This window comes from Lathyrus oleraceus, chromosome 5 (genome assembly GCF_024323335.1).
Source record: "Lathyrus oleraceus cultivar Zhongwan6 chromosome 5, CAAS_Psat_ZW6_1.0, whole genome shotgun sequence".
Classification (NCBI taxonomy): Eukaryota; Viridiplantae; Streptophyta; class Magnoliopsida; order Fabales; family Fabaceae; genus Lathyrus; species Lathyrus oleraceus.
Genome location: NC_066583.1, coordinates 203,342,742 through 203,354,781, shown reverse-complemented (window position 1 = coordinate 203,354,781; position 12,040 = coordinate 203,342,742). Strand labels below are relative to the sequence as shown.

The 12,040-nt window shown below is 34.9% G+C and overlaps 1 protein-coding gene across 1 annotated transcript; it reads left to right on the top strand.

Annotated features, from left to right (window-relative positions):
* Nucleotides 1-2,790: 2,790 nt before the first annotated feature.
* Nucleotides 2,791-6,779, top strand: LOC127082852 (uncharacterized). Its single transcript, XM_051023087.1, has 7 exons — nucleotides 2,791-3,156; nucleotides 3,433-3,680; nucleotides 3,899-4,078; nucleotides 4,213-4,369; nucleotides 4,443-4,585; nucleotides 4,702-4,737; nucleotides 5,374-6,779. Exons 1-7 carry the CDS (start codon nucleotides 3,081-3,083, stop codon nucleotides 6,172-6,174), a joined length of 1,641 nt encoding a protein of 546 aa, XP_050879044.1. The 5' UTR covers nucleotides 2,791-3,080; the 3' UTR covers nucleotides 6,175-6,779.
* The last annotated feature ends 5,261 nt before the right edge of the window (nucleotides 6,780-12,040 follow it).

Below are 12,040 nucleotides of genomic sequence, written 5' to 3'. Positions count from 1 at the left end.
TATATATATATAATATATATATATATATATATATATATATATATATATATCAGACTTAACCCACATGCCAACCATCCCAAGTGTAACAAAATGAGGTTCAGTTGACGCGTCTGGTGGTGACCGCCGCACGAGCCAAAGGCAATATTATATGCTACAGTACGGTCAAGATACACCCAGAATGGTTCGATACCTGATTCCCAATGTATGGGACAAAGGCAACAACACATGGCCAATTCTCAGTGTAGTCAAACACATGTTCTCACTCGGAAATGCGAGGAAAGTGGGAGACGATCCATCCTTGAAAATGGTAAAGATACAAGGCAATATTATATGCTACAGTGCGGTCAAGATACACCCAGAATGGTTCGATGCCTGATTCCCAATGTATGGGACAAAGGCAACAACACATGGCCAATTCTCAGTGTAGTCAAACACATGTTCTCACTCGAAAATGCGAGGAAAGTGGGAGACGATCCATCCTTGAAAATGGTTAAGATTAAATATTAGTAACAAGTGTAAAATAATTGTTATGAAAATATTAGTAACAGTAAATTACCATAAGCAACGTGCAACTTCTTGTCATCTACTTTGTCTTCCAAAGACAACCCTTGCCCAATTTCGAGTACAGGTAGACCAAACAGGAGCCCCCCTAGTTGTACTCGTGAATTACCGTCAAGTCGATTAAGTACAAAAGGTAGACCACATTAACATAGGTTGTACTTTTGTCCACAAACATGGAGGTGCCAACCAAGAACAAGAGGTAACACCTCAATGCACATTTTTAGTGGTACTCAACCTACATATCATCACCGTCGATATCCACATCTATCTGCAAGTGGTCTTTATAGAGTTCTTCAAAAAATTTAAATCTAGCACAAGCACCTTTGATGTCAGCTACCTCATTTGGGTCAAATCCCAAATATGTAACCATCATCTCGTTGGCTTCCTCTCGACCAAGCCTTTCGTGATCTAGTATTTTTTCCATGATGGGAAAATGTAGGAGGCATGAGACGCCATCCATGTTAATAGTCATCTCACAAATAGAAAGGTGGAAACTTGACATCTCTGAATGCCATATCTCTGCAAATACCGTATGCATGCCATAGTTTATGATAATGTACGCAACAACATATAAACTGACAAGGCCATAGTAGTAGATAACATTCTTGAACCATTCAACGTCAGACTATTCCAAATCCAATATCTTTCTTCCGTGGTTTACAGATTTTAAACATGGACACTCTTATAAAAAAAGTTTCACCATTAGTCGCAATTAAATTAGTTTGAAACAAATGTAATGCAAAGGTAAATAAATATACCCCTCATTCTCATACATGTCTAGCAACATGGTCTCCATACAAATGAAGTAAGGAGGTGTCAAATGGGATCTACAAGAGCATCAATAACGGATTCCTCCTGGGCTTCAGGTGCTTCATCAGTTAGGGATACATGGCTCAATGAAGTAGATGCCTGAGACAGACTACTACGAGAAGTAGAACTAGATGGTTGTAAACCTCGACCTTGTGAGCCATTAAACGATATATCATTGACTCGTGGCCTCATAACCCTGTTGATAGCCCTCTCATGTCGTACAGACGCGTGTTAGGACATATGACCGAGCCTAATTCTGTCCGGGTTATTTTCAGATATTACCATTGTAACAAAACCAGAAAGTCACATAAAAAATTCAACCAAAATGCAGCCAAACACAAATTCTGAGTTACATCTCCGAAAATAGTTCATCTATAATGTGGAGATGCACCTCCGGATGAACTCGCAATTTTCAGCAATGACAGAAATCCCATTACTGCCCTAACCTCTAATCAAATGACAACACATGTTTATATAAGTTACCTATTTCAATTATACTACTATCTAAAGAAGCTTAAACAACATATGTTTACCTAAAACATAATTCAAAACAAAAAAAAGAACAAAATGATAAACTCACAAAAATAGAGTTGTGATTGAGAATCTTGAATGAAGCGAGTAACTTTGCAACAAATGAAATAAAATGAAGTAAGTGAACTTGATGAAACTTGCTCAATTAGGGTTTGGAAATTGTTTGCAGCAAAAAAGTTCAAATGAAGTTTTTTGAGTGAGTATTCAGAAAATGAAGGAGGAAGAGGGAAGAGTCTGACGTAGACTAATTTATAAAATGTGTCCGGAGATGCATCTCCGTAACATCCACTGAATTTTGAATTAATGGTGTTTATGGAAATGCATCTCCAAACCCATCTTTATGATATGTATATACATATATCAATTAAATTTTAACAAAATAAAGACGACTCATTCATTTATGCTCAAAAACTTATAAATAAAGTATATCTCCACTAGAAATAATTTTTTAGTTTTTTTTTTCCACCACCGTGGTGAGAGTTAGAGAGCAATTCTCTATTAAGGGCATGCAATCTAACAAATGTTGCTAACATGTTTTTTGGTATGAATTGTGTAGAGACTAGAATGACATATTTTTTTTTACAATATTTTACTAATTTATACTCTCATTTTTATTCAAAATATATCGAAACGAATCTATTAAAATTGAATTGTTTTCAATTTTTTTCAATCCTTACAATAGTTTTCTATTGAAATGAAAATACTTTTCTCTATTCCATCATAATCTATATTTATTTAATTTGATCAAATTTTCACTATTTTTAAATTCAAAACTGAGAAATAATTTTATATTTCAAATCCACCAAAAACCTAAAAAACTAAAATACTTTTAAAAAGTTGGACACAGATCCACTAGAATCAAATTTATTCAATTTTAACCATTGAAAGACTTAGTTTACTTAAAAAAAATTTAGGAACCCAAAAAATTGTTATTAGGGGTGTACCGTACTGTGTCTTCTCAAAATTCTTCCTTTCTTATATGCAACTCAATTTGTAACTAAAATTTTCCCCCTCTCTTCAAATATCGATTTATCTATTGAACCTCTTTCCCCTCCCAAATCTGTTCTAGGGTTTATATTCGGAAAATTGAACCGTTCCTTTTTCGTTTTCCATAAATTGGCTTCACAGGATTCTAGGGTTTCGGTTTTATAATCTTCGTTGAAGCGAAAGAGTTGAACATGAATAGAGATTTCAAGGAGCTGATACTTGCGGATAAGCTCTCCAAGCTAAGTCGCTCTCAGCAGTGCATTGAAAGTATCCTTTTTTATATTTTCTCCTCTTTGATTTATTTTTGATTTTGGGTATTTTAGGATCTAGCAATTTTCGTATAGTTGTTCTTTTCTTAGTTGCCGAATTATAGTGCTTGCTTTGTTAATTCTTTGCATTGTTTAGGTGAATTTGAATATGTGGTTATATATTTCTTAAAATCTGTGTAGCTGATAAACTATGTAATGAAAGGGGCTTTTTATTTTTGTTGTGTTTATTACTTGTTGATGCGAAGTTGGGTGTTATCGTTAACTTTTGATATAGCTTTATCACATTGGTGTATATTTAACCGGAGCAATGCTGAACAAGTTGTTTCAACATGGAAAAAACAGTTTGACAAATCAGATGTGGTTCACAGAATTCCCCTTTTGTATCTTGCAAATGACATCATGCAGAACAGCAAGCGTAATGGAAATGAATTTGTGATTGAGTTTTGGAAGGTTCTTCCTGCAGCACTTAAAGATGTTATTGCGACAAACGATGATAGAGGAAAGCGTGAAGTATCTAGATTGGTAAGCCTCTTTCATAGTGTTTGTAAGTATTCAAAAGCCTCAAGTGAATGCATCTGTCTGTGCCAAATTCCAATAAACGGGAAAGTGGGGTGGGAAAGAATATGAAATTGCGCAGATATATTGATTCATACATGGGCTAAAACATTAGATATGACTATAAATGCTGATCATATGATTTGAAAAAATATTGATTTATTTTGGTTCTTACCTAATTTTAGTTTGAAGTGTGGGAGGGAAGGAATGTTTTTGGGTCTCGAGTACAAAACCTCAAGGATCTAATGCTTGGAGAGGGCGCTCCTCCGCCATTGGAATTCGGAAAAAAGAGACCACGTTCTGTAAGAGTTATGAAAAGGGATTCTGTAAAGATTTTGAAAAGGGATTCTCGTTCTATCAAATCGGTGAGACTAAGTTCCACTCTGCTTCTCCTCATTTTTTTTACTAATCATTGAATTGGTGCTAGATGATTATATCCTTAAAAGTGGTTTGTTATGTTCATTTCACTTCTTACTTCCATGATTTTGTATGGTGCCAGAAATTGTCCATAGGGGGAACGACAGAAAAAATAGTGTCTGCATTTCATTTGGTGCTCAGCGAACAAGCCAATGAAGACGCAGAGATGAGTAATTGCAAGTCTGCTGTTCAGCGTGTGAGGAAGATAGAGAAAGATGTTGATGTTGCATGTACCATTGGTAAGCATACACCTCAACAAAAGTAACACCTGGATCTTGAAAGTTACAATTCTAATATTGCTTTCTTTTTCAGCTAAGGATCCTAAGCGGAAAACTTTGATGAAGGATCTAGAAGAGCAACAAAATCTATTGAAACATTGCATAGAGAAACTTAAAATAGTTGAAGCAAGTAGAGTAGCCCTAGTATCTGAGTTAAAAGAAGCTTTGCTCGAGCAGGTATGTCTTTAGGCCCTTGAGCTCAATGAGTTGGTGTTTGCATTTGCAACAGATATATGTTTTTGGTTTTTCCTGACTGCATATCTTCTTTCTACTGTTTGTGGTAATTGTATTAGGAATCGGAACTGGAGAATGTTCGTACACAGATGCAGGTAAAATATACTACTATTCATTAATGATTATTTTCATCAGAAGGCTGTTATATTTTTACTGGTTTCTTGTCCCTATTAGAATGTAATGTGCATCAATCATTTATTTGGGTTTCTTACCATTTAATTACTTATCTAGTGGCATATCTTTTATGTACATATCTAAGAAGTTCTAATTTGGCATATGAAGAACTCACTGCAGTTCAGACTCTTATGTTGTAAAACATTAATAGAAGAAATTATACCTGATCCTACCTTCTTTAAACTTTATGAACCTAACTTCCTAAACAAATACCTCCCTTGTAGTCCTTTTTTTCTTTTCTGGTACTAATTAATTGTCTCAACAAATATAAATAAGAGGGTATGTTTTGCCAGATGAAAATTTAAATATAGAAAGTCAGTGTAATATCCTTGAGAAGGTATTTGCTTGGGTTTCATGAACCCAGGAGGTCAGTGTAATTAGCTGTATTTATAAAGAAAGGCAGTTTTGGTCTATAATACAAATTCAAAGTAAATGAGTTCGAGTTTTCCACCTAGTGACATTTATTACTTGTGTGTACTTTCATTAATAAAACTCGGATATGATTTGGCTTATAAAATTGCTGGCAAATTTAAACTTATCTGCTTATTGATCTTTAGGTCGCACAAGCACAAATAGAAGAGGCTAGCAACATGCAGAAGCGACTTGATAATGAAGATTCTTCACAGAATGCATCATTTAAAAGAACTTCAGGCACTGATGCAGCTTCACAATCAGAGGCAGCAACAAAAAAGTCAGCTGCAGCAATTGCTGCCGAGGTTGCAGATAAACTTACAGCTTCATCATCATCTCAATTGATCATGAGTTCTGTTCTCTCAACATTTGTCGCAGAAGAGGCAAAGAGTGCTCGTCTAACGTCAGAGTCCACATCAAATTCTATGATATCAATGCCAAATTCAGATGCTCATGTCTTTATGCCAGCACAACAGCTGAATGCCGTACCAAACCATTCATATCCTTCAGTTTTGGTAACTCAACCAACTATGCACAATACAGCCCCGTCGTTGCAAGGTCAATATCACTTATATAGTAATCCATCACCCCAGCAATATGTGCAGTCAACGGGAGGGGTCATCTCTCCATATGGTTATGGTAGCATACCACCATTACAGCCAGCACCACCCCCACCTCCTTTTACGAATCAGACAATGCAAATAACACAACAACAGCCAGTACCAACCTTTACAAATCATACAATGCAAACAACACAACAACAGCCGGTACCAACTTTTACAAATCATAGAATGCAAACAACACAGCAACAACCAGTACCAGGTTATAGGAACCATACAATGCAAATAACACAGCAACAACCACAACCAGTACCAATACATGTTCCAGTCCCTCCAAGTTTCCGGCCACTTCAGCCATCAGGAATGATGTACTATGCTAATCATTAACATTAAATGTGTGGTATACTGCAGTTGACACATCCTTTGTTGTAACAAGCAAATTCTGGAGATTCAGAATTGCATTTTTATGCTGGTATACTGGAACGGGTTTCATAGATGTATGGAAGCAAAATTACTAGTCACCCGGGAAGCGAAAGGAAACTGGCCTGCCCAGAATCTGAATACAAAAGTGAGTTGAATGTGATGTTTTGTTTGGGAGTTAGAAGGAAAATAGGGGGGAAGACTTTGATGGATGGGTGTAGGGTGGGGGAGAAAGTGAGAAAAAATTCACTTAATTTAGAAGACTGTTTATGGAGAGGAGAGGAGAGGAGGGAAAAGAAAGACTTTTGACTAAATTTTCTTTTGCATATTACAAGAGTGAGAATTTGGAGATTTTAAAATCCCTCCAAAGTTTTTTCTTGATTTATTTTGAGTTTACTCAGGTTGGGGTATCTTAATAAGAAAAATAAACTCCCATGTAAGATGGGTGGTGGCGATCCTCTTTTCTTCTCTTTTCTTTTCACTTTGCCTTTAAAAGCCCTTGTCTTTCACCAAATATCATACAAAGTCATGATCGATATTGATTTCACAGAAGAACTATTTATGGTTTCAAAGTTTTCATCAACATATCTGTGTATTTTTTTTTGCATGAAATCTGTACTCCATGGAAGTGCTAACCGTTTATGATTATGATAAAACACGACCGTTTATAATGTCATGACTCTCTATGTTGGTTACACGTGGACATGAATTATTGTTGGAAACATGTCAATATTTTATAATGGAGATGAATTTGAAAAAATTCTTTTAATTTCTATATTGTTAGAAAAGATAAATGTGTATGTTAATTGAAAAAATTATTTAGTTTTGATGTTGCTTAGATTAGATACTTAAATTAATTTATTTCAAGAATACACATGTTTCATTTTAAAATACATCATTTTTTTGAATTCTTCCTTCTTTACTTTTAGTATTGTGCGTTTTTTAAATTGTCAAATCGCTAACTTACTCTTTCTTGAATTTTCTTAAATTCTTTTCAAGAGAATCATTCGAATTTCTTTGTTTGAGTTGATAAATTACTAACTATTTTTTTTGGATTCTTTTAGGAGAATTATTTGAATTTTTTATTGTTTAAAAATTTATTTTGATCGACCAAATGACTATTATTGATTTTTAAAAAAATAATTATTTGAATTTCTCCTCGATTGGAAATTATTTTGAGTGGTCAAACAATTATTATTGAGTTCTCGTGGTGAATTATTTGAATTTTTCATTATTTGAGAAATTATTAAGACTAATCTTGATTGACTACTTTGTACAATTTTGAATAGTGTCGTAAAACATCTTAAATAGAGCAAACTAGTCTACGACTCAATCCTATAATTTCTTCGGTGACAATTTTTTCAAGACCGTAAACAACAATAACTTTAAGACTTTTCCAAACTATCATGACTATCGAAGAAATTATTGGTACTTTGTGGCTATCGTCTCTAACAAATTATTAAATACCGAGGGAAGTTACTTCAAACAATATCAACAAAAAAATGTGTTTTTTCTTGACCTTAAAAATGATTGCCAATGTTTTGACCGAAGACATTCCTGTTGCTTTTAATGGATCAACGAAACAAACTAACAGTAAGAAATCTGTTGACTCAGATGGAATAATTAATTTGATGATTCTGAATCTGGTGCACATATTAAAAAAAAGAATGTTTTATAGAAAAATAATGATTATCTCTATAAAAAAGTCACATTCTTCATGAACTCTCAGATGATTTGTATAATTATTATATTAGTTGCCATACTGTAAAACAAGTTTTTGAAGTTCTGAAAAAGAAGTATCATACCGAAGAAGTTGGAACAAAGTATTTTCTTAGTCGCTACTTGAAGTATGAAATGTTATATGAAATGTCCGTGAAAGCTCAATGTCATGAACTACAAAATATTTCTCCCGAGATCATCACTAAAGTATGGCTTTATATGAGCAATTTCAAATTTCTGTTAGACAATCTACCCTATAGTTTGAAAATTTTCAAAAATTTGTTTCACGACACTATAATTTTTTTAAATTGAGAGTATGATTATTCTCCTTTGAACTAAAGAAGAATCTTAGATACAAGACCAAAATGAAAAAGTCTTGGTTGTTTCAAACAACAAAAAGAAGTTCGGTGCGGTTCTGAAGCAATTTAGCAAACCACTAAAGAATCCAAATCGCAATGTTGTGAGTCAAATTAATAATGAGAACTCTTATAGGGCCCCAATTGCTCAAAATTTTAGGTAGCATCCATCATGTTGGAGAGTTCGGGGAGCGCCAAAAGTGCCAACGGGTTAAACATTCAGGATCCAAGAGACCTCGACACCATATATCCATCCAAAATCTTAAAGCATTAGGGGTATGGGGCTTTCTCTCATAAACTCCATATTTCTTCCATTTATACTCAATGTGGGACTTAACCACTCACACTTGAATCTCAACAATCTCCCCTATAAGTGTGAGTCACCCATATCACTAGCCTTGATCCACACCAGGTTTCACTTTCGCTCCTCCACCGAATCTAACCATGACTCTGATACCACTTGTTAGGGAGTCAGAAGAACGCCAAAAGTGTTATTGGGCTAAACGTTTAGGATCTAAGAGACCTTAACACCACATATCCACCAAAAATCTTAAGGATTTAGGGATATGAGTCATTTCTCTTATAAATCCAGCATTTCCTCCATTTCTAGTCAATGTGGGACTTAACCACTCACACTTGAATCCCATAATTTCCCCCCACAAGTGTGAGTCACCCACACCACTAGTCTTGATCCATACTAGGATCTACTTCTGCTCCTCCACAGAGTTTAACCAGACTCTGATACTACTTGTTGGGGAGTCTGGGGAGCCCCAAAAGTGTCAATGGGCTAACGTTCAAGATCCAAGAGACATTGACACAACATATCCACCAAAAACCTGAAGACATTAGGGGTATGCGTCCTTTCTTTTATAAATCCAACATTTTCTTCATTTCTAGTAAATGTGGGACTTAATCGCTCACACTTGAATCTCAATAATCTTTCCCACAAGTGTGAGTCACCCACATCACTAGCCACGGTCCACACTAGGATCCAGTTCCGCTCCCCCATTGAGCCTAACCATGGCTACGATTCCAGTTGTCGGGGAGTCAGAGGAGCTCCCCAAGTGTCAACGGGCTAAACATTCATGATCTAAGAGACCTTGACACCACATATCCATCCTAAACCTTAAGACATTATGGGTATGAATCCTTTCTCTTATAAATCCAACATTTATTCTATTTCTAGTCAACGTGAGATTTAACCACTCACACTTGAATCCCAACACACCACCTAAAATAAATGACACTCCTATTTTCACTTGCTTCAACTATGGAAAACCAGGTCACATCGCTACGAGATGTAAGAGCAAACCTAAACCTACTGCTGACTCTAGTGCACAGGTTAAACTGACTGATGAACAATTTATTGCTATGATTATTAAAATCAACATGGTTGATGGATCTGATGGTTAATGGATAGACACCAACGCTTCTAGTCATGTTTGCTATGATCATACAATGTTTAAAATATACGCGAGTACTGAAAATAAGAAAGTGTTGTTGTTGCTCACACCACTAATATTATCTGTATTAGAGAAGTGGAGCTGAAGTCCACCTTCGAAAAGACTTTAATATTAAAGGATGTCTTGCATACTCTTGAGATTATAAAGAATACTGTTTATGTGTCTTTTTTCTTTATGAATAAGGAAATATTTAGTTAGTTTATTGGGGTAGATTTTTATACCATCACTAAGAATGATATTTTTGTCAATGAAATTGATATGATTAAGACTTTTATAAACGAAATTGAAAATCAATTTAGTAAGAAAACTAAAAGGTTTTGTAATGATAGAGAACTGAGTATGAGTCTAGTTTATTTAATGAATTTTATAAACATGGAATCGTACATGAAACCAAAACACTATATTCTCATGAAATGAATGGAAAACCAGAAAGAAACAATAGAACTCTTATTGAACTAGTCATTGATACTGTGTTGAATTTTGGTGCTACATCTCATTGGTAGGGGAAATTTTATTGATGGTTTTCTATGTACTGAATATGGTTCCCAAGTATAAAAATAAAATCTCTCCTTATGAGATATTTAACAAAGGAGAACCAAAATGGTCTTAATTTAGAACTTGAGGTTGTCTGGCTTATGTCAGAATTCTGAATTCAAAGCTAGTTAAACTCGTTAGTAGTGCCTATGAATGTATATTCGTTGGGGTTGCAACAAATAATAAGGCATATAAGTGTTATGGCATAAATGATAAAGTGATCATATAATCTAATGATGTTGAATTCTATAAAGACAAAATTCCTTTCAAATTGAGAAATAGCGGGGGCACTAAATCGAATCACATTCCTGTGATAAAAAGCTCCGAAAGAAACAATGAAGTAGAAATAGAACTTCGATGAAGTAAAAGAGTAAGATTTGATAAAACCTATGAGCTCGATTATGCGGCCTATAGAGTAGAATAAGTGTTAGACAATAGTACCGATTTAGAAGGGGGATTGAATAGATCAGTTTTTGAAATTTAGTGCTTTTTAAAATTGTTTTCAACGGTTGCGGAAGCACCCTAGATTATAATTCTCTAAACAATCCGTAAATGGGAAGATCAGATATGCGTGAAACCGAATGGAATAACTATGATGGAGATAACCAACCACTATCTAAATCAATCGATTAACTACTACAATCCTTGATATCGTTACCTCTAATAATGCGTTAAAATAATAAGAGAGCAAGTAAAATATTACTAGATTTGTGTGAGATTAATTTTATCGAACACTTGGTGAGCACTCCACACCAAGTTTCAATTTCACTCAAATTGAATGTGCAAAATTTTACTCAGTTCAATCAAAGTGATTGCACCAATTTATCGAACAGTTATTATGCACAACAATCAAGCAATATTGATTTTACTATTAATTTCACATAAAACGTAATTAATGCAGAATTTAAAGAATTAAGAGATAGAGATAACAAGACCAGATTTGTTGAGGCAATTCCCCTATCGTCCTTGCTTAGGGTACATCTACCCTCAATTCTAAATCTAGAATTGAGATGTTTTTATTAACACGTTGCAAAGTCAATACAAGAGAACAAATGATCACCACCAATCAACCCCTAGTATTGTTGCAGATCCTATTCGGTTCTCTCCCCTTGATTCGAGTTGAACCAAGTCCTTCAAGCCCTTCGAACAAACCTCCGGTTACAACTACCTTATTGCAAGAATTCCACGTTCTCCAAAACTTCAGCTCATTTGATTTCGAACACGAGTCGCTTGAACCCTAAGCTTTCTTCACAATCCTCTGGTTACCGTTACTTGTTTGACCGAATCCACTGTTCTTCAAACTTTTCACTCGGTTGAATCTGTGAAGCAAATGTTAGTGCAAAAACCCCTAATTCTTGGAGGACAAAACCCCAATGGTTTTATTAAAGAAAAACCCACACAAAGCCTCAACCAAACTAAGATTACACAATCCTATTTGGACGTTATCACCATAACAATGCACAATGCTCAATAAAGATTGTTATGTGTGATTATTGAGAAATGCAATGAAGAATGAAGATGAAGAGCACTTTGGTGTATATCTTTCACTTTTCTTGTTTTTTGTTGAATAGGAGACTCTAGAATATTTATATGATACATGGACAAAGTAACAGACATAACAAAATAATTTTGCAAAAATGCACAACAGAAAATTGAGTGCCAACAGCGACTAGTCGACTTGTTCACACAGTTGAGTCGACTCAAACAGGGTTTTTCCAGAGTTGAGTTGACTCATGACTCGACCTGTTCAGACCCATGACA

Coding starts and splice junctions, on each gene's coding strand:
- LOC127082852 (XM_051023087.1), top strand. CDS start 3,081: ATGAATAGAGATTTCAAGGAGCTGATACTTGCGGATAAGCTCTCCAAG. Junction 3,681..3,898: donor AGCGTGAAGTATCTAGATTG/GTAAGCCTCTTT, acceptor ACCTAATTTTAG/TTTGAAGTGTGGGAGGGAAG. Junction 4,370..4,442: donor TGATGTTGCATGTACCATTG/GTAAGCATACAC, acceptor TTTCTTTTTCAG/CTAAGGATCCTAAGCGGAAA.